We start from the raw sequence: 23,299 nt of genomic DNA, 5'->3' as shown, positions 1-23,299 counted from the left end.
AGACCTACAAGAAAAATCAGCTCTAAAGGCAAGTTGGCCCCATCCCTTGAGGCACCAAATTTAAATGACCTGGACATACTCAAATCACCATTTCTCTTGTGAATTATTTGTAAGTGAAATAAAGTGATAGATTCCGTGATAAAGAAAATCAGAAGAATAAAAACTCCAAAGTAGTGAATCTCAACCATTGAAGTGCATCAGAATGACTTTGGGAGCTTATTAAAAATACACAGGCTCAGGCCTCCCCTCATGCTGTTCTTTTCAGTCAAAACTCCTGGCACGTGTATTTCACCAGGCTTCCTGGGTTAGTCTTCAGATGTACACAAGTGTTAAAGAATCACTGCGCTGTGGTGGGTCCTAGTGTTTTTTTGGATGAATTGTTTGTCCAATTCTGATGGGATTAACATAACCTAACTTTACGAGTAGACACACAAGTTCCCTTTATACTTATAAAGGAAAAAAGAGGCTTATCATTGTCCGCAGTTGTTAAAGGCAAAATTAGCTCTTTTGAATGCTTCCTTAGAATTGAGTTCAGAATGTTGTTAGATCTTTGCTTGCAGTGAATCTCATCTTCTGAAAGGGGGGGGCAGTGTCTGAATAGTACAGTCTTAGGAAAGTAAAAGGTAGCATTGTAATAATGACATTCCCAAATTCATTTGAGGTTTTGGCCTAATGAGGTTGTATTTTCAGACAAGAATCAGTGAACAAATTACAACAAATGCTGTCTTCATTGGTATGAGGTACTATTATGTGTCTAAATTAAGCTTGCTAAACTTCTTCCATGAGAAGAAATGGGAAGACAGTTTTTATTTGGATGGCTTCCAGATAATTAGCATTTAATATTTTAATATATAAGAGAACAGTTTTTAATTTCTGTACTTATACCCATCTTTCAAAAGATGTTTTTTCTTTTTTTTTTTTCAAAAGATGTTTTTTCATGGAGTGCTATGCAGTACAAGTTGACGATGTATGTATCTTTTCATGTTTCTAGAAACAGTGAAAAGGGGGATGAAGGGATAAATTACAGAGATAATGACCAGGCCTTTTAAACCATGACCGTAAATTATGTTCAAGGTCCAAGTGACATATTTTAGTCAACATCAGGTTTCCTGAATTGAGAGCTCACAATTTTCATTTGTAGGTGTTTACAGTACAGCTAACACTTGGAGATCAGCACTGGGAAGCTGAAGGAACTAGTATTAAAAAAGCCCAACACACAGCTGCTGCCAAAGCTTTGGAAGGAACAAAATTTCCTAAACCTATAGTCCGCCCTTTCCGTAGCGAAGGAAGAAATCCAGGTATTATGCGTGGGCCAAGACAGGTTCCTTTCAAAAGTGTGTCTAGAGGTATCCATTTAGTATGTATATGAATTCTTTCTTAACTGACTTGTTGATTTTGAGAGCACAGAGTCTGCACTACCAGTGGCAAATGCTTATCTTTTCGGAATCTTGGCCTTAATCTAAAGCAGTGGTTCCCAATCTACAGCCCCTCGATGCCTGATGATCTGGAGAGGTGGTCACGGGAGGCGGGGCATGTCACCAAACGATTTCGGAGACTTTCAGAAAAGCTTAATGAAAGGAATTTTTTTTTTCTTTTGATAAGGGTTGTATAGATTGTGAGAATGTGGGTTTTATTTAAAATCACTTCAACTTTGTGTGGTAATATTGATTATAACCTGTTGATTGTAACCCCGATTGTCAGTTTTACGTCTCTTGATTGTTAACAAAGATGAGAAAATAGATATTTATTTCTTAAATTCAGATTAATAGATATCTCTTCAGGCAAGGGTCCCAGTTGGGGAGAATACTGTTAAAGAGGAGTGTCCTGTGAAAGCTTGGGGACCACCGACCTGGCAGCTGTAGGTAGTAGTGGCTGTCTAAGGAGAGTCACCTCTCAAGTGTATGAAGTCACCCTGGCCCTTCGCATGCAGGAACGATCTGGGAAGGCCTCGGCCACGCCTTTCTCTTCCTTTCGCTTTCTCTCTGGGATCTTTGCTTCACATTTATACTCTACTGCAGATAAATTTTATGGGTCAGAGCTGCTCTTACTTAAAACACAACTATTTGAATTGTGTAAAAAATATAGTTCATATATTAGCTAAGAAAGAAAAAAAAAGAGCCTAATTATTCATGTGACCCTCTTGACTTGCAGACTCAAAGGTATTCTTATAAGTTTGATTTATGCACTAGATTAGTGAAACCAGTTATGGTACAGAATCAAGGCATTTTTATTTTCCTCTACCTACATCCTAAAGAAGCATTTTCAAGTGGGTTTTTGTGTGCATTTCAATTGAACTTTGCCATTGCTAGTGTTGTTCTGTGTTTGATATGAAGCTGTTGATTGTAAATGTGATTGTGCACTGATGCTAATCTCTCCAGGTCCAATCTTTCCAGGTTGGTTTTCTTTTTAAATGATTTTTAAAGGTTTATGAATCGGATGAACTTAGAGGGGGAAAAAGAGAAGGATGAATGATGAGTATTTTCTAAAATTGATAATTTTGAGGTAACCTAAGATATACCCGTTCCTGTTGTATATGGAAACAGAACTCATTTTTTCTAACAAGTATTACCACGAATCAAATCCCATTATAAATATTAAGAAAGAAAACATCTAAGTATTTTGTGGGTCCCATCTGACTTCTCCAGATAGAATTCACAGTCTTCTCCTCGGCGATTCTGCACCTCCTTACAGCACACGCAGTGTTGTATCAGAGTTCTTGAAGTGTGTCTTGTGTTCTCTGGACTCCTCTGGGACAAGAATTGTGTTTCTCAAGCTCAGCACAGTGCTTTGCCTCCAGATAGTACTGAATAAATGCATTGTCCTATGAAATAATGTGTATGGATGTCCTTCTAAGTGTAAGCCAGTCAGTCAGTACAACCAGTTATATTGGTAGAGTATTGCCAAACAATGAAATGATTTGGACAGTCCTGTGGGATCTTTTAATCATGAAATTTGATGTGTATTGGAACCTGTTTCTGACAACTGATTCTCACTGTTAACATCTTGTGTTACATTGCTGCTCCTCAATAGCCGTTACCGTATATTTTGTGCTGTTGATTGTGTATTAATACCTACAAATCACAGCAGATTCTTGGATTTCCTGACCTGATGCCTAGCAGTGAAGTACTTAGAGCCGTTCATGAAATGCATCATGAGTCCATTAGTAGAAAGCATGCTATTCTTTTTGATTTTAGTGAGTGTCATTCTCATTTCAGGAAGAAAAGTTCTTTGTTTTGATTCTGTGTTGCAGAAAGCATAACCCCTACTGTAGAGCTAAATGCGCTGTGCATGAAACTTGGGAAGAAACCGATGTATAAGCCTGTCGACCCTTACTCTCGGGTGCAGTCCACCTATACCTACAACATGAGAGGAGGTGCTTATCCCCCAAGGTACGTGTCTGTTTTGTTTTAAATCCAGGTGAAAGTATAGTTGCTCTTTCATGTGGAATAGTAAGGTGTATAGATTGTAGAATGCATAATGGTCTGGTCCTCTTTGGCCTGCCAAAGGCCTCCGCCAGTCTGAATTGTCCTGGTGTCACTGGAACTGCATTTTGATGCTCTTCGAACTCCTGTCATTGGAAAGGTCTTGGGCACATTCCTCACAAGCAGTACAGCTCGAGCCCCAAGCAATCTGGTTAAAGACCACCCATGTAACTGCTTTGTGCAGCTGAGTCATATTTGAACATGATTCTTGTGACACCACAATTCTCAGCCCTCAAATTTATTGGTTATTGTTTACTGGGTACTTTCTGACTTTTGAACTTACTTATGTGCTTTGTAAATAGCCTTGGTATACAGGTGCGGAGCAATATTAGTTGAAATCTGAAAGTGCCATGCATTTAAAACCTTCTGCTTGAGGTCTTAAGACACTAGTGGAGAGATTGATGATCAAACTGAAGGTCTTCATTTCCCTGCCCTACGTTGGGGTGGTAGTCAGGTGGAGGCCAAAGCCATTTTAAAAATAGAAACCCGCCTCTGCCAGGCTCTAGGCTGTTGGGATTTCTAGAAATGTGGGTCCAGTCAATTAGTTTAAATATAAATGGATCCAATCGTCTAATTGAAAGACACGAGAGTGGACAACTGAATTTAAAGAAACAAAAGACCCAGCTATATGCAGTCTATAAGAGACTCTGCAGTTTCAGGAGCACACAAACTTTATTCCATACAAATGGAAACTGAAAGAAAGAAGAAATAGCTATATTTATATCAGACAAAATAAAGACTAAAAGACTGGTTAAAAAAGTCCCATTCTTTTCTGGAGACATGAAAGTGTGCATTCCAGGTATGAGAAAGTAGAGCAAGTTAAATTTTCTTTCTTAACCAAAGTCTAATCCATTTTAGATTTTGTAAGTATGGGTTAGCTTTATACATTGAACCCATGTAATTTGTAAGCCAATTTATTTTGTGAAATGTAAACAGTGTTTGCTCATACTGTGTGGCAATTCTAATCGAGCATAAACACATGAAATCTCTGGATGTGCTGATGAGGACTCATTATTGGCGAGCAAACACTGCTGTAATTAGGACCTGTGATGAAGGAAATACCTGGAATTGGTCAGAGATGGTAAGGTGACTTATCTGAGACTAATTTTCCTCATCCCCTTCTATTTTTAGGTACTTTTACCCGTTTCCAGTCCCACCTTTAGTTTATCAAGTTGAACTTTCTGTGGGAGGACAGCAATTTAATGGGAAAGGAAAGACGAGACAGGCTGCAAAACACGATGCTGCTGCGAAAGCCCTGAGGATCCTGCAGAGCGAGCCCCCTCCCGAGAGGCTGGAGGTGAGGTGAAGGCTGAGCTGGGGCCCCTGGAGCTTGGGGTGGAGCGGGAGGGTGGTAGGAAGACATCACTTCAGGTTGGTTTTTCTAAGAGGATGCACGAGAGCTGTGCTTAATGTTTGTTGTTAGATAGCATACAAGCTCTGGTACCCTGAGGGTTTCTTGCCTTTCTTGCCCCTCCACCCACCTGGGAAATTTTAGCAGGAAAGTCAGGTGCCTTCTTGTGCACTCAGCGGCGTGGTTCTGAACATGTTAGAAGGATTGTGACTCACCTGAGTGGTGAAGAGCATGCGATGAACTCTTCGATGCTGAACATTATTCTTGTCATAATCTGTGTTTTATGGTACCAGGTTAGGGGATTTTCTGAAGCCATTTTGACCAGATGTTTTCTTTATTATCTTGAAATGCCTGTTAACCATTTGTGCGTAACGAACTGTCCCAAGACTTCGTGGCTTAAATACCTCCAGGCCTTTATCCTGCTCTCAAGCATGCAGTCCAGGGAGAGCGTGGCATGGAGACCTTATCTCTGCTGCGCACCGCGGTGCTGGAGGGTCTCTTCCAAGGCGGCGCTCTCGCTGGTTGGCTGTGTGTCGTCTGCGATCAAGGAGAGGGCGTTGGTCTTGCAACCTTGGTTCCCCTCCTCTGTGGCCTGAGCACAGACTCTCTATACACTCCTACGGTATGGTGGCTCAGTCCCAGGAGGGCACATTCTGGGAGACAGGAGTTGGAAGCTGCCACCAGTGTCTCAGGGCCCTGGCCTAGAATTCAGCCCAGCACCACTTCTGCCGTATCCTGTAGGTCAAACAGGTGGGGAGCCCTGACTCAAGAAGGAGCTACAGGAGCTCACTTTTATTTATTGATTTAATTTTGTGTTGAGATAAAATTCACATAATTTCATAGTTTTAACTTTTGTAAGTATACAGGTCAGTGACCATTGGTACGTTCACAATGTTGAGAACCCCACCTGTGGATGAGAGGAGTATCAAAGAATTGGGGACTTATTTTTTTTTATTTTTGGTTACAGCGTGCAGCTTGTGGGATTGTTCCCCAACCAGGGATCCAGCCTAGGCCCTGGGCAGTGAGACTCCGGAGCCCCACCCACTGGACCCCCAGGGGACTCCCCTGGGGGCTGTGTTTTAAAATGATCATGATAGGTATAGGATGTTGTGACTAAATAGAAATATATGTTTTAGAACATCACTAAGTCATCACTAAAATGACTCCATGCTATTGCGTGGCCAAAGCATTAGTGGCTGGCTCTGATAAAGCAGTTGGATCACCAAAGGTCCAGGAGAGCCCACTGAGTAGAAAACGTTGTGATTTCATGGTTCTGTTTATCACAGCGTGAAATGCCTCCTGAACATATCCCTTGGAAGCATTTGACTTTTCTTGCTCAAGAAACAAGTTCTCAAACAATCAGAAGATCTTGCACAGAACGTTGGGCCAAATGGGTGATGATAGGTATGAAGCTGGGGGACCTTTCCCAGGGTGCTTGCAGAGGTCTGTTGTGTCCACCTGTTCCCTAGAGTGACCCAGCTCAGGGCAGCACTCTGTGGCTTCATGGCTAGTTGCATGGGAAGGTTTTGTTTTCCTTTTGTTTCGGTGCATTTCCAGCTTGAGTGCAATCACACATTTTAGCAGAGATGTTCTATTTCCAGAGTTCACTGAGGACCAAATGGAAATGGACTATACCTTAGGAGGATTTGCTGAAGTGAAAGGATGAGGTCCTTAGTGGTGAAATTTGTTAAAGTACTGAAAGTAGTGAAATCTGAGTCATTTTTGGAGGCATTGCATTTGTTGGGTTGACTTTGGTGCTAATCTAATTGGAATCAGATGGAGTAGGTATTTCTTGGTTCCTTCCAGCGAGCAGCTGTTAAATGATTACTGAACACTGGTATGTGGGCCGTCTGCTTCGGAATCACTTGAGAACTTAAAAAAAAAAAAAATTCCTTGGCCTAACCCACATGATTCTAGATTCTAATGCAGTAGGCTAAGAGCCATGAATCTGGCTTTTTTTTTTTTTTTCCCCCTGGCCATGCCTCGTGCATTTGGGATCTTAGTTACCTAACCAGGAATTGAACCCATGCTGCCTGCATTGGGAGCACAGAGTCTTAACCACTAAACTGCCAGGAAAGTCTGACTTTTTATGTTTTTATTTTGTTTTTCTTTTCAATGAGCTCTTAGAGTAACTGAAACAGTCAGGGTTTGGGAATCACAGGTCCTAAATATTGTCAGTGCTTCCCAGGCAGTTTTCGGCCTTTGAATCCTCCTTGGAAGTTTGAATGCACTGTATTGCTACAAAGGGAAAGTGCCTGTCAGAGCCTTAGAGTGACCCATTGCCCACTGGAGCAGTTGGTTGCCTCAGGCCTGAGGGCAGAGGCTAGAGCTGCGGACACCCTTTCCTCAGCTCATCTGACTTCTGTAAGCAGCTTGGTTGGGAGTCATGGGCATCATTTGTCCCCTTGTTTCCTCCTCTTTGCCCCTTTTCTAGTTCTGTGTGATTTGAAGTAGAGACAGTTCCCTTAAGAAATGGTGCAAAGACTGGCCCAAACATTGCTTCAGAAATGACATTTTCTTTGAAGTTGTAAGGGAAACACACTTGGCTTTCCACCTGACTGAGCTGTCATTGGTCTACCAGGCCCTCCGGAGAGTGGGCAGCAGGGGAAGAAAGACAGTTTTAAAAGATAGCTTTAATTTTTTGTTCTTAACAAGGAATGCATGTGAACTATAACAATTTTTAACTTCAAAAAAAGAAAAAATAAATTTCCCACTTGAAGGTAGTCACTGTAAACATTTTTGTGGATATCAGGGCATATGTAAGTAAGCACACACATCTATTTCACAAAAATGGGATAATATTGTATGATAACCGCTTTTTCCACCCCCACTGAAGTGCTTATTATGATGTGTTGATGCTATTTACTTAAAATTCCATGGAGGACTCAAATTCAGCATGCCTCTAAGCTACCTTCAACGGCTGCAGAGTGCTCCACTGTGTGAGCATACCAGTTTAGTTTTTCAACAACAGAAGCTTGATTTTTGGGTTGTTTGCAATTTTTCCTGTTACAAAATAGATAGTGAAGAACATCGTTGTCATGAAATCTTTGTGTATGTCTGTGGTTATTTTTGTGAGCCATAGTCCTCAATGTGGAATTGCCTGGTAGTGTATATGGCCAGGTTCCCCACCAGGAAGATGGTACCTCTTTAGGCCTCTGCTAACAGGGCCTGAGGAGCCTGTTTACCCACAGCCTGCCTGCAATTGGAAGTTCTCATTGTAAATAAATTGTCTGTTTTGTTCTTGATAATTTTAGCACTTGTGATTGTGTGGTGAATCAGTTCATCTTCTCTAGAGCATAGCCAATAAAGCCAGCAGTTTCCATCTGTAAGACAGGTGTAGTCTGACCCCTTGACAACAGGCCCTGAGCTCTGCCAGCCCTGCAGGTAAACAGCGCAGTGCCCCTCCCCATGTGGAGCTTGGTTGAATGGAATGTCATCAAAAAGTGCAGCGAATGCTTGGATGAAAGTAGCACGCATCATAAGAGCATAGAGTGTCTTGTTTAGGTTGGAGTACTGATGGTGCCCTGAGGGGCGAGTCATTTAAGCTCAGGATGAAGATGAATAAGAGAACAGGACAAGTACATTCCCAGCAGAGGGAGCAGCTTGTGCAAAGGTCCTGAGTTGGGAAACCAGTTCTTTCTGTTCTGTCTATTCTGTTCTTTTCTTTTCTTTTCTCTTCTATGGTTTGTACTAATAAAAGATGACTTACTCAATGTTGAGGTGTTAGGAGTAAGATCGACATAGCTACAGTGTCTATGGGATAGGGAAAAACAGGAGCTAGCCTCATATGGCCAGTCTTAGGGAAATGGCTAAATATAATAAATGAATACATTTATCCCAGGACTACCAGAGTGTGGTAGATCTGTTTACGTGGACCTGAAAGAAGGCTTATAATCCGTTGAATGGGCGGGGAAGCATGATGCAAAGCTGCTACTGCCAGTGTAGTGCTATTGTTTGAGTTAAGTAAAGGAAGGCGCCAGGTTGGGGGTGGAGTGGGGTGGGGTGGGGTGTGTGTGTGTGTGTGTGTGTGTGTGTGTGTGTGTGTCCATTTGGATGTGCATAGGTTCTATCTTGAAGGTTATATCAAACTTTAAAATTAGTTTTCTCTTGGTGGTAGTGTTAGAAGGCACACTTCTTAAAATTGTAGTGTTTGAAGTTTTCTTTTTTTAAATACTGTGCTGTGCTGTACTTAGTCACTCAGCTGTGTCTGACTCTTTGCGACCCCATGGACTGTCGCCTGCCAGGCTCCTCTGTCCATGGAATTCTCCAGGCAAGAATACTAGAGTGGGTGGCAAGCCCTCCTCCAGGGAATCTCCCCAACCCAGGTCTCCTGTGTTGCAGGCGGATTCTTTACTGTCTGAGCCACCAGGGAAGCCCAAGAATACTGGAGTGGGTAGCCTATCCCTTCTCCAGAGGAACTTCCTGACCCAGCAATCAAACTGGGGTCTCCTGCATTGCAGGCAGATTCTTTACCAACTGAGCTACCAGGGAAGCCCAGTTTTTAAATACTACTTCTGTAAAAATAAATAAATGCAGCTCTTCCTGTTCTTGAGTTCTTATCTTCACTTGAGCCAGGGATGTGTTTAAGTAGGACTAAACTAAAATTGGAGACCTTACTCTTCATTTTACTATCTATACTTCACTATACGCGCAGGGTCCATTGAACCCAATTTTTATTTTTGAGCTTTTTTCTACTTCTGTAAGAATTGATACTACATGACTTTTATTCTTTTTCTAGAGGTTTAAAAGAACAAGGTAAAAATATACTTAATTTTGAAAGTAGAATGATAATTTGTCCTACAATCATGAGGGTCCTTTGGACCCTTTTATAAGTCTTAACATTATGGACTCTTAATTTTCTTGTGTTTTGAAACATTTTGCTGCTTGTCATCCTACATACTATTTCAGCACTATCATATATTCCCAAATCTGTAATAAACAAGACTAAAATAATGAAGAAGTGGAAGAATGATGAAATCCCTCAGTGGATGACACAGGCGTGAACTAACAGTCACTGTTGCCTTGTCTTTAATGTGCTTATTGCATTGCCTAATGCATCCGATTATTTTTCAAGAAAATACAAAAGAAGACTGGAGACACCCGTCTGTTTACTCTGCTTTTAGCTTTTGTTGAACCCTGGTGAGAATTCAGAATTTTTCCATCCCTGCTGGCAAACAAAAGAAAACTGATGGAGGAAGACATTTTCCTTGTTAGACCAATCGGAAGATGAATGCAGAGAGACAGACAGCAGCACTCTGGAATCTCATGGGGACAGGGAGATTGAGTGTGGATGTGACTTGGACTGGGAGGCTTCAGCTGATACCTTAGATAAGTTGGCCCAGACTCAAGAGTCCGCAAGGGTACTGTGTTTCTGTGGTGTATGAAAAAGAGATGTGCATTCTCTCCTGGTCAGTCATTCAACAGGAGGGACTTTTACCACACAGTATTTTATAAGAACTGAACCATCCTGTTTTGACTTCCTAAAAATATTTGTATGACAGACTTCTTGCATATGATTTAGCCACCAGAATTTTCTTGCCACTTAACATCCACAAAATAACTGGATCATGCAGCAGGAGGTGTGTGTGTTGGAAGGAGATTGAAGATACAGTGACAAAAAGATCATTGGGCTGATCCTTCGCTTGGGGTTTATAAACCTGGAAGTGGAAGCAGTTTGTAGTTATGGAGCAAAGGAGATGGCTGTTCTCCCTTCAGCAGTCATGAGTCATTTTCAAAAGTAATATGTTTTGACAATATGACTTCAAGAAGAATCAGAATCATGATAGGCTGGAACCCACGGGAGTGGGTTTGAAGTCTGGCGTCGTTACTGTGGGCTGTGCTCTTAAGTTCAGGCGTGGAGCTGGTGAGCTGTCATTTGTGTTTAGCGTCTTTGCCTGTTTCGGGTTTATTTGCCTTCATTCCTGACTACAAACCTGGAATAAAAAGTTTGTTATTTTAAATTTCTTATTAAAATCTATAATGGAATGATTTTTTTGTTGTGCTTTTATTCTGTATGTTATTTGTAAAATGACTTTATTTAAATATAGAAAAATCTAGAGGGTCCATTGGAGCCAGATGGTAAATGGTGATGATTGTCTTTCCCTGGCATGTTCAGGGTTAAGCATGGTTCAGAGTGTTTTGTTTTCTTTTTTTTTTCTTAATGTTGCCTAGATTTTATTGCTGAGCCATACACTATGGGATTGATGTTAACAGTAATTCCCACTTCCTGAAGGTAAGGCTAAGGGCCTGCTACAGTTTCTTCATCTCACTGGGAATGGTATTTGTGGATTTTTTTTGAGTCATTTGCTGCTTCCCCCATTGCAGCATTTTGTCCAATCCAGATAATATTAAAATTATTTATGTAAAAGAGCAATATAATCTCTCTTCCAGATATATGTATATCTTTGTTTTCTCTTTTGCATTTTTATTTTACTGGCTGCTTTGTCCAATGTGCAGTTCTGTTTGAAGCAGTAGCTTCGAGCTGTGAGTCTCAACTCTGGTCACTAGAGAACTTAAAAAAAAACAAAACAAAACAAAACAAAAAAATATATATATATATATAGAACAGATATCCGGGCCCTACCTGCAGAAATTTGAGTTCACATATCTGGAGCGGGGCTCTGGCATCTGTATTTGTACAGCTCCCAAGTAATTCTGATGCTGCTATGCTTGAGAAACACTGGCTGAGAGTTTAGAATTCAGTAGCAGACTTAGGTAGTTCCCTATAGACTTCGGTGGAACCTCAATATCCTAAATAAAAAAGTAAGTTCATTAGTAGAACTGTCAGTTTGAATTTTAGAGTATTTATAAAGGCAGTCAGTGAAAATGATTTATGTGAATTTTCACAACACCAGATTACCCTATATATTGTTTTTGTCCGTTAACAACAACAAAAAACCCACATGGCTGGGGAAGATCCGGTCCCATTTTAGAGTAGTGGTTAACTTTCCTGTGGGAAGGAGTGTGAGAAGGTCTTCATTGTTTTCCTTATCAAAGGAAAAAAATAATGTCAGTGGTGTTTAGTGTTGCATTTGTTATATCCAGTAGAGTTATGGGTTACATTGTTATTTGTACTTTGCTGTATGAAACAGGTCATAACTAAAAGTAAAAATTAAAAGGAATTGAACTGGTACAATGAACAAACTCAAAATTCTCGAAGCCAGGCTTTAGCAATACGTGAACTATGAACTTCCAGATGTTCAAGCTGGTTTTAGAAAAGGCAGAAGAATCAGAGATCAAATTGCCAACATCGCTGGATCATGGAAAAAGCAAGAGAGTTCCAGAAAAACATCTATTTCTGCTTTATTGACTATGCCAAAGCCTTTGACTGTGTGGATCACAATAAACTGTGGAAAATTCTGAGAGAGATGGGAATACCAGACCACCTGACCTGCCTCTTGAGAAACCTGTATGCAGGTCAGGAAGCAACAGTTAGAACTGGACATGGAACAACAGACTGGTCCCAGATAGGAAAAGGAGTACATCAAGGCTGTATATTGTCACCCTGCTTATTTAACTTATATGCAGAGTACATCATGAAAAATGTTGGGCTGGAAGAAGCACAAGCTGGAATCAAGATTGCCAGGAGAAATATCAGTAACCTCAGATATGCAGATGACACCACCCTTATGGCAGAAAATGAAGAGGAACTAAAGAGCCTCTTGATGAAAGTGAAAAGTGGAGAGTTAAACAGTTGGCTTAATGCTCAACATTCAAAAAACGAAGATCATGGCATCCAGTCCCATCACTTCATGGGAAATAGATGAGGAAACAGTAGAAACAGTGTCAGACTTTATTTTTGGGGGGCTCCCAAATCACTGCAGATGGTAACAGCAGCCATGAAATTAAAAGCTGCTTACTCCTTGGAAGAAAAGTTATGACCAACCTAGACAGCATGTTGAGAAGCAGAGACATTACTTTGCCAACAAAAGTCTGTTTAGTCAAGGCTATGGTTTTTCCAGTGGTCATGTATGGATGTGAGTTGGACTGTGAAGAAAGCTGAGCGCCGAAGAATTGATGCTTTTGAACTGTGGTGTTGGAGAAGACTCTTGAGAGTCCCTTGGACTGCAAGGAGATCCAGCCAGTCCATTCTGAAGATCAGCCCTGGGATTTCTTTGGAAGGACTGATGCTGAAGCTGAAACTCCAATACTTTGGCCACCTCATGTGAAGAGTTGACTCATTGGAAAAGACTCTGATGCTGGGAGGGATTGGGGGCAGGAGAAGGGGACAACAGAGGATGAGATGGCTGGATGGCATCACTGACTCGATGGACGTGAGTCTGAGTGAACTCCGGGAGTTGATGATGGACAGGGAGGTTTGGCGTGCTGCGATTCATGGGGTCACAAAGAGTCAGACACGACTGAGCAACTGAACTGAACTGAACTGAATGAACAAAAGAAAAAGGAAAATTGGGGTTATAAGTCTTGTGTCAACAGCACCTGGTTTATTTCCAGGTTTGGTTCTGGTTGCACCTGAGGAAAACATTCTCATTGACACAGTTATTTATCATGAGAGTATGTAAATAGCTCATGTATTCTTTTAAAAATAGCTCATGTGTTGTAGAAGTCTCTGAACTTTTCAAATAAACAGCTGTCAACAGACGTGGTTGTGCACAAAGAGTTGCCTTAAATACATTCTCGGTGCTGTGTAGCCGTCACCACTGTCTATTTTCAAAACGCTTTCATCACGTCACACACAAACTGCAGGAGTGATGGACACGTTCAGCAGTAACGCTGCCGTTCCCACCCCCTCCCCACCCCTCCACCCCCCGCCGCTGTCTCAGGCCGTGGTAAACCTCTGTCCTGCGTCTGTCTCTGTGCTTACTGTTGTAGATGCCTCGTGTAAGTGTACATTTGTCTTCTGTGTCTGATTTACTTCATTTATCATAATGTTTTCAAGGTTCCTCTGTGTTGTAGCTTGTTTTATAATTCCATTCTCCCCCCCTGCACCCCATTCCTTTTTAAGACTGACCGTTGTATCTGTTTTTTTTGTCCATTCATCTGTTGGTGGATGTTTGTGTGGTTGTCATCTTCTGGCTATTGTGAGTAATACTGCTGTGAACATTGATGTACAAGTATCTGAATGCCTGCTTTTAATTCTTTTGAGTATGGGTTTAGCAGTGAAATTGCTGGATCATATTGTAATCCTATGTTTAAATTTTATAGAAACCCACCATTCTGTTCTCCACAGAGGCCACACCATCTTACATTTTCAATAGAAATGTGCAAAGATTGCAATTTCTGCACAACCTTGACAACACTTACCATTTTCTGTGGCTGTCCTTATGGCTGTGAGGTGTATCTTCTTGTGGTTTTGATTTGCATTTCTCTTTGAGTAGTGATGTTGTGTGTTTGCATATCTCCTTTGGAGAAATGTCTGTTCAAATCCTTTCTCTATTTTGAATTGCATTATTTGTTGTTGTTATAGTTCTTTATGTATTCTGGACATTAATTCTTTATGAAATATGTGATTTGTGAGTATTTTCTTCCATTCTACGGGTTGTCTTTGTTCTCTTGTGTCCTTTCATGTACCAGCGTTTTTTGGTAGTTTTTTTGTACTAAAGTTTTAAACTTTGATGAAGTCAGAATCTACGTATGCTTTTGGTGTTCTATCCAAGAAATCATTCCAAATTCAGTGCATGAAGCTTTGCCCCTGTTTTCTTCTCAAAGTTCTATACTTTTAGCCCTTAAACGTTTAGGTCTTTGACCCATTTTGAGTTAATTTGTGAATGTGGTATGAGGTAAGAGTCCAAGTTCATTTTTTTGTGTGTGTAGATACCTGATTTTCCCAGCACTATTTGTTGAACAGGCTTACTTTTTAAAATGCTTTTTAATAGGTTTGTTTACACCTATTTAAAAAATCAATTTGAAACCAAACCTCTGTGGAAACCTGGAATTCTAAGATACTTTGCTTGGAGATTTATGGCTTTAAAGATTCACTCGTAAAACGGCAGGCCCTCTTTCTCTTTAGGATTTAAACAAGTGTAAAAATGTGTTCAGCTTACCTAAACCATCAGAAATTGCTATGTAAACAGTATATCACCAGGCAGCGAGTGAAATGAAACCGGATGGAAAGAAAATTTTATCACAAAAGGAGAGACAGAATTACATTGTCTGGTTAAATTTATGTTTATAGGAATCTATTCTTAATTTTTAATTTTTTTTTTAATTCAGAGCTTTATTTTATTTATAGCTTGAAATATGGATCCTAGGTTAGGGTTAGACTTTACCTCAGGAAATACACGACAGATCAAATCCGGGATTTTGCTACACATTGCCTGTTCAGTAATTTCATCCACAGGTTCCTGTCATAGAAATTCTGATCTTCAAACTAGGATTTTTACAAGTTCTTTGACTAAAGAATCTCCAGGAATAAGAAAAACACGCGTGCATTGCCCTGTTTTGGGGTCACTGCTGATCTTGTTTTTCACATTATCACCCCTGCACAGTATAGAATCCATGTGGGCCACGTGCACAGAGATCTCTGCCCCTCTCAGTCCAGCCGCTGGAGGACTGCAAATGAACCTTATTACAGAGCTGGAGGCAGCTTTTGTTCAAGGCTAGTGGTGCTAGTGGTAAAGAACCTGCCTGCCTGTGCAGGAGACATAAAAGTCCTGTGTTTGATCCCTGGGCCGGGAAGATCCCTGGGCCGGGAAGACACTGGAGGAGGACATGGCAACCCACCCCAGTATTCTTGCCTGGAGAACCCCATGGACAGAGGAGCCTGGGGGCTGTAGTCCATGGGGTCGCAAAGCGTTGCACACGACTGAAGCGACTGAGCCGGCAGGCAGTTTTGTTGGTTTTCATCTTGTATTTTCGCCAGCAGTAGTGAAGTGTGAGGCCCATAGTGGTTTTATAACTGTTCCACTGCATCTTTTTGTTAAAGTGGTTTCCAGTGACTTTGTCCAAATAAGAAACACACATACCCAGGTGGAGAGACCTCCATTTGTCCTTGCTGTGGCCTACATAGACTGACTGTGCTTGTTTCCAGAGTGTGGCTTGCCTGTCCTCCAGGGGCGGGGGGACAAATCCAGGGGGCTTCGGGAGCCCTGCTCCCTGAGTGGCCGTGGCTCTCAGCATCAGGCTGACTATTTGTAGAGCCCTGTTATGTGTAGATTGTTTATGGTGGATTTATGAGGTACAAACTGACCAAAATTTGATAGGACATTTTTAAACCTTTTAAATCTCACTGACACACGGTGCACATGTGGCTCTGCTCACGGGCTTAGTGCTCAGTCCATAGAGCCTGGGTTCAGTGCTTATAATTTTAAGGGTTAACATCGCAGCTGGGATCTTGACAGCTTTTTAACATGAGTTCACTCTAACCAGTTGTTCTTCCCTTAGGTAAATGGAAGAGAGTCAGAAGAAGAAAATCTCAATAAATCTGAAATAAGCCAAGTGTTTGAGATTGCACTTAAACGGAACTTGCCTGTGAATTTTGAGGTAAGCTTATTTTACGCATCTGTTATACTCTTAGTGTTCATCATCAGAATAGTATTTTTCCTAAACAGTGTTGAAATGACGATCACATACATGCGAATCTTCACATCTAAGATTCAGACTTCATATTAGCAAAACAGTATTTGGTCCTAGGGCAGCCATGAATCTCCAAACAGTCCATAGGTGGCCTCAGTATGTCTGTGAACCTCCTAAAATGGTCTGAAGGGGATCGTGTTTATGTTCCCATGCGTTTTCTTCTGGAGGGAGGGTCCGTTGTCTTCATAAGAGTCTCAGAAGCATATGCTACCCCCCAAATATCATGACTCTGCTTAAGTGTCCAAGTAATTGTTAAAAGAACTTAGGTTTTGTCATTGTGCAGCGTGTGCCTCCCAGTTCGCCCATTTAGTAACCTCAGTCTGTTGTTGGAGACTTTGGTCTAAAAACAGTAATTAACAATTACTAGTTCAAAATGGAAAATAAGATCATTTAGTGTGTGTTTCCTTCAAAGACACAGTGAGTCCAGATAGATTAGGCAGGTTGGGGGAATGTTTTTTATTTTAGGTTTCCCTAGTTTTTGAAAATTCTTTGCAAATTCTTTCGTTTGAGTTCTGTGCTTGGCTATGCAAGGTTGTGTTTTAATAGTTCTTTAAATCAATTATTTGGTTTTTCAAAATTATAAAGCATATATATATTTAGTTTTCCAAAGAGCTTTAAGATCAACATATTAGTTACTTCAGACAAATGAAATTTGAGGTGGGGCATCTGCTTAAATGGAGAAGGAAATGGCAACCTACTCCAGTATTCTTGCCTGGGAAATCCCTTGGACAGAGAAGCCTGGTGGTCTACAAGTCTGTGGGGTCACAGAGTCAGACACAACTGAGCGACTAAACACAGCACATATGCTTAAAACAATTTTAAGTGGTTCATAAGTTCTTTTGCCTATTTCTGTTTTAAAAAGCCTACCTGAAGTTTATTAGCCTGTAAAATACTTAGCTCTGTAGTTTTAGGTAATCCCCAGATTTCATGTCTGACTTGTATAACTTTTATAAGATATTTCCTATTATGTACTATGCCGTAAGCTGGCTCCTGAGTTCAGTCCTTACTCTCTCATTCGAATAGATGATTTCTGACCTAGCTGGCCGTGCTCACCTGCTGCCATGAGGCCCAGATGGGGGTAGGGAGCTGCCCTTGGGTCACAGGGCCACCCCGCATCCCGCGGCAGTACCCCGCCCTGCCGCAGCAGGACCCCGCCCTGCCGCAGCAGGACCAGTGTCTTTTCCCCCCTTCCAGAACACAGCATGCCAGATGGGGCTGGCATTCTTCCTCCCTGGCCCTGCATCCCTTCTAGCCTTTGTCTGTTCTGGGAGGGAGGCAGTGAGACAAGACATTCAGAATAACAGGGCTGTTGCTGGGTGGGAACCAGGTGGGCGCTCCACCTGAGGAAGCCACAAGGTCTCCCTGGGAACCTGTTGTGGAAAAGGGAAGAAACACTTTTTCCCCACACTAGTCCCTGCTGAAGAATTAGTGTGGCACACAAATGGGTGTTTAAAGACGGAGGGAGAGATGCGAAGACCGTGGGGTGGAAGAGGCCTGCCTTTTTAGGTCACGGAAAGGTCACAGAGATGACTGCTGGCCAGGGCCCGAGATCCCGGTGATGCGTCTTGCCTGCTCACACTAATCTCTGCTCTGCCTGAGGGTCCCCGGGCTCCCTGGACCTCAGTCAGGGATTGCCAATTTCTGTTTTTGCTGTGGAATTTGGGGATGAGACTGCCTCTGCCCCACCGCTACTTGTGTTTAGGTTTTCGATTTGGCTTTCAGACTTTGCTGTTCAGGAATAAGTAACATACAGCAGGGAATTGTCAAGTAGTCACAAAAGAAATTGTGGGAATGCCCTCTGGTGGTGACTATCTCTTAATTATTTTAAAACATGACAGTTTGTGTGTACGTGTGGCATTGAGTTTGTTAATATGAGTGCTTTTATTAGTAATTAGCTCTCACGTATCAAATGTTCATGTTAACTTCCATTATTAGGTTGAGCAGAAGCTTCCATTTTTTTCCCACAGTTCTGTCTCTGGCACCTGGAAGATTAGTTGGCATATATTGGATATTGGATGCTCAGGGAACAGTTACTGAGTAACTGAAAAGAACAGTTTGTTTTTTTTTTTTTTTTAACAGCAAGATATGTCATGTTGGAAGTAATAGGAGAAGACAAGAACCATTCATATAATTTTTCGGAAAAGTATAGACCGCTTGCTTTTTGATAAAATTGTTGTAGTTAAAAGTATTGTGCTGATTGACAAGTCCCTGGGAGGCAGTCGTGACTTGAAGGGAAAGTCGCTCAGTCGTGTCCGACTCTTTGCGACCCCATGGACTGTAGCCTACCAGGCTTCTCAGTCCATGGGATTTTCCAGGCAAGAGTACTGGAGTGGGTTGCCATTTCCTTCTCCAGGGCATCTTCCCGACCCAGGGATCGAACCCAGGTCTCCCGCATCGCAGGCAGACGCTTTACCCACTGAGCCACCAGGGAAGCCCAGTCATGACTTGATCCCACTGAATTCAGATGGGCTCGGTGGCAGCCAGTGAGAGTGGAGGGCCCAGGATGGCATGGATTTGACTTGAGCATCGGGGTGGATACTCTTAATTCTCGAGTCCCGTCTGAGGACGTGGAGAGCCCTGCTCAGGGAGGTAGCGCTCGGCAGGTGGGCTGTCAGGGTGGAGGGGCAGCCTGCGGGCGCCCTGGGAGCAGAGCTGTTTGCCGCAGCCTCTTTCATAGGGCAGCGGGCCGCTCCCTGAGCTGAGGTCCCGGCTCTCACCTCGGGACTACAGCGCATGTGGGCTCATACACTTTTCCTCGTCGTCTTTTCCACTTCTTACTTTGAAAGTTTTCAGGCCAGTGGAAAGTGGTAAGGATAGGACTGTGACTGTTGCCTTCACATAGGGCCACCAGCACTTCACAATTCAGCACCTTTGCTTTTCTGGTCTCTAAATGTGCATATTTTTCTGTATTTTATTTAGCTGAATCATTTGAGAGCAAGAAGCAGATATGTGCTTTGACTGCACATATTTCAGTATGTGAAGCTTAAGAGCAAGGACATTATCTTAAATAACTATAATTGTCCACACAGGAAGCGTAACACTGCTGTAATACTGTTACCTGATGTGCATCCTAGATTCATATACTGACATTGTCCCCATGGTGCTCCTTTATTTCCCTGCCTTGAGCCTGGTGCAGGATCACACGCTGTGTTCAGCTGATGTATCTCTTTAGTCTCCTTTAATTTGTTACTCGGCTTTTGTTTGGTCTTTTATGACATTAGTATTTTGAAAAGTCAGTTTTATGTAATGGCCCTAAATTTGGGTTGGTTGGATTTTTTGCTTCATGATTAGTTTCAGTTTATGCTTTTTTTTTTTTTTTAAACAGGAACACTGAAGAACTAATGTCAGTTCTCAGCATTGCGTGGTATCATTAGTGACGCTAATTCCGTTGTCTACACCAGATGTGTGCCCCTCCAAGGAGACTTTCTTTCTCTTTGTAGTTAGCCCATAGCCTGTGGGGAGATGCTTGAGGGCTGTGTATGTCCTTACAGAGTTCCTCAGTGTCTCTAGCAGTCATTGACGATTCTTCCCAGCACCAGATGTCACTGTGGTGGATGTCAAATGTTCATTTTCTGCGTGTCCAAAGAAAATCTCCTCCTGCCTTATGTTATTAATGTGTGTAGTCGCTCAGTCGTGTCTGACTCTTTGCGGCCCATGGACTGCAGCCCCCCAGGCTCCTCTGTCCATGGGGGTTTTCCAGGCAGGAATGCTGGAGTGGGTTGCCGTGCCCTCCTCCAAGGGATCCTCCCAACCCAGGGCTGGGACCCAGGTCTCCCACACTGCAGGTGGATTCTTTACTGGCTGAGCCGCCAGGGAATGGGTTAGTTTATATTAGCAGAGATTCATTCTACATGTCACTCCACTATTCTCGCTTGCCACTTTAATGTTCAGATTGCCCTTCCGACCAGCTCTGGTATGCTTTGGCATGCCTCTCTCAGGTTATTTTTGGGGGGTGAGGGGATGAGGGGTCAGAGTTCTTGAGTATCATTTGCATGAAGTAAAATTGGCCCTGTTTCTGTGTCTAATTGGATGGGTTTTGACAGTGCAGTTGTGGAACTGCTGCCCACTGTGATAAAGAACACCTTTCACGCATCTCCGTCTCCCCTAGTCCCCTAGCGGTCAGTCCCTTCCCTCCATCGTCACCCTTGGGCAGCCGTCGATCTGATGTCTGTCCATGCGTTTTGCTTGTTTCTAAAATATTACATACGTGGAATTATTGAATATACTGCGTTTTTTTGGTCTTTTGGGGCTTTCCCTTTGTCTATTTATTTAACAGGAATGGGTAATAACATTTTGAGAAGCCTGGAAAGAGCACATAAAAATATAAAGCCATCTCAGAAAACACAACCCAGACATGACGTTTCCATAACTATATTATAAATCATAAGAAAGGCCATAGTCCCCGTTCTGTTCCTGCCCTCAGGCCTCTCACGTAACAGATGGCCCACCAGGTACAGTGTTGTCCCTTTAGAAAGTTATAATCCGAAAAGATTACAGATCTCCTGGCAAAAGTATCTAATCGCCTGTTATGCGGCTTCTTTAATGTAGTGTAGACTTTGAGTCCATATGTTTTATGTATCAGTAGTTTATTTCTTATTTCTGAGTAGTATTGCATTGTCTGAATTCACCAGAACTTACTCATCTATTTCCCAGCTGAAGAACATCTTCATGGTTTTTAGTTTTTACTGATTATGATTAAAGCTATCACGTATATACATAATCTCATAATCACTAACAACTGAAAACCATGAAGATGTTCTTCAGCAGGGAAATGGATGAATTCAGTACAGTTCAATCCTTCAGTCATATCCTACTCTTTGCGACCCATGAATTGCAGCATGCCAGGCCTCCCTGTCCATCACCAACTCCCTGATTTCACTCAAACTCATGTCCAGCGAGTCAGTGATGCCATTGAGTCAGTGATGCCATCCAGCCATCTCATCCTCTGTCGTCCCCTTCTCCTCCTGCCCCCAATCCCTCCCAGTATCAGAGTCTTTTCCAGTGAGTCAGCTCTTCGCATGAGGTGGCCAAAGTATTGGAGTTTCAGCTTCAGCATCAGTCCTTCCAAAGAACACCCAGGACTGATCTTTAGAATGGGCTGGTTGGATCTCCTTCCTTGCAGTCCAAGGGACTCTCAAGAGTCTTCTCCAGTACCACAGTTCAAAAGCATCAATTCTTTGGCACTCAGCTTTCTTCACAGTCCAACTCTCACATCCATACATGACCACTGGAAAAACCATAGCCTTGACTAGACAGACCTTAGTCGGCAAAGTAATGTCTCTGCTTTTGAATATCTATCTAGGTTGGTCTTAACTTTCCTTCCAAGGAGTAAGCATCTTTTAATTTCATGGCTGCAGTCACCATCTGCAGTGATTTGGGAGCCCCCCAAAATAAAGTCTAACACTGTTTCCCCATCTGTTTCCCATGAAGTGATGGGACTAGATGCCATGATCTCAGTTTTCTGAATGTTGAGCTTTAGGCCAACTTTGTCACTCTCCACTTTCACTTTCATCAAGAGGCTCTTTAGTTCCTCTTCACTTTCTGCCATAAGGGTGGTGTAATCTGCATATCTGAGGTTATTGATATTTCTCCCGGCAGTCTTGATTCCAGCTTGTGCTTCTTCCACTCCAGCGTTTCTCATGCTGTACTCTGCACATAAGTTAAATAAGCAGGGTGACAAGATACAACCTTGATGTACACCTTTTCCTATTTGGAACCAGTCTGTTGTCCCATGTCCAGGTCTAACTGTTGCTTCCTGACCTGCCCCAGGTTTCTCAAGAGGCAAGTCAGGTGGTCTGGTATTCCCATCTCTTGAAGAATTTTCCACAGTTTATTGTGATCCACACAGTCAAAGGCTTTGAAATAGTCAATAAAGTAGAAATAGATGGAACTCTCTTGCTTTTTCCATGACCCAGCGGATGTTGGCAATTTGATCTCTGGTTCCTCTGCCTTTTCTAAAACCAGCTTGAACATCTGGAAGTTCATAGTTCACGTATTGCTGAAGCCTGGCTTGGAGAATTTTGAGTGTTACTTTACTAGCATGTGAAATGAATGCAATTGTGCGGTAGTTTGAGCATTCTTTTGCATTGCCTTTCTTTGGGATTGGAATGAAAACGGACCTTTTCCAGTCCTGTGGCCACTGCTGAGTTTTCCAAATTTGCTGGCATATTGAGTGCAGCACTTCGACAGCATCATCTTTCAGGATTTGAAATAGCTCAACTGGAATTCCATCACCTCCACTAGCTTTGTTCATAGTGATGCTTTCTAAGGCCCACTTGACTTCACATTCCAGGATGTCTGGCTCTAGGTGAGTAGTGAGTAATCACACCATTGTGATTATCTGGGTCGTGAAGATCTTTTTTGTACAGTTCTTCTGTGTATTCTTGCCACCTCTTCTTAATATCTTCTGCTTCTGTTAGGTCCATACCATTTCTGTCCTTTATCGAGCCCATCTTTGCATGAAATGTTCCCTTGGGATCTCTAATTTTCTTCAAGAGATCTCTAGTCTTTCCCATTCTGTTGTTTTCCTCTATTTCTTTGCATTGATCACTGAGGAAGGCTTTCTTATCTCTCCTTGCTATTCTTTGGAACTCTGCATTCAAAAGGGTATATCTTTTCTTTTCTCCTTTGCTTTCGCCTCTCTTCTTTTCACAGCTATTTGAAGGCCTCCCCAGACAGCCATTCTGCTTTTTTGCATTTCTTTTCCTTGGGAATGGTCTTGATCCTGTCTCCTGTACAATGTCACGAACCTCATTCCATAGTTCATCAGGCACTCTATCTATCAGATCTAGTCCCTTAAATCTATTTCTCACTTCCACTGTATAATCATAAGGAATTTGATTTAGGTCATACCTGAATGGTCTAGTGGTTTTCCCTACTTCAATTTAAGTCTGAATTTGGCAACAAGGAGTTCATGATCTGAGCCACAGTC

The 23,299-nt window shown here is 42.2% G+C and overlaps 1 protein-coding gene across 7 annotated transcripts in view; it reads left to right on the top strand.

Annotated features, from left to right (window-relative positions):
* STAU1 (staufen double-stranded RNA binding protein 1) overlaps positions 1–23,299 on the top strand; it is a 61,956-nt gene that overhangs the window by 24,393 nt on the left and 14,264 nt on the right. For 4 of the 7 annotated variants that reach the window (XM_018058003.1, XM_018058002.1, XM_018058004.1 and 1 more), the window contains 3 exons: positions 3,251–3,389; positions 4,614–4,779; positions 16,177–16,275. In XM_018058003.1, coding sequence (XP_017913492.1) covers positions 3,251–3,389; positions 4,614–4,779; positions 16,177–16,275 — 404 coding nt within the window. Of the gene's footprint in view, positions 1–1,141; positions 1,299–3,250; positions 3,390–4,613; positions 4,780–16,176; positions 16,276–23,299 lie in introns of all 7 variants that reach the window. The other 3 variants (XR_001919082.1, XM_018058001.1, XM_018058000.1) reach the window with 1 other exon arrangement.

The sequence above is a fragment of the Capra hircus genome, chromosome 13, assembly GCF_001704415.2.
Source record: "Capra hircus breed San Clemente chromosome 13, ASM170441v1, whole genome shotgun sequence".
NCBI classification, from domain to species: Eukaryota; Metazoa; Chordata; class Mammalia; order Artiodactyla; family Bovidae; genus Capra; species Capra hircus.
The sequence above is the reverse complement of the archived record's forward strand: the minus strand, read 5'-3'. Positions and strand labels throughout refer to the sequence as shown.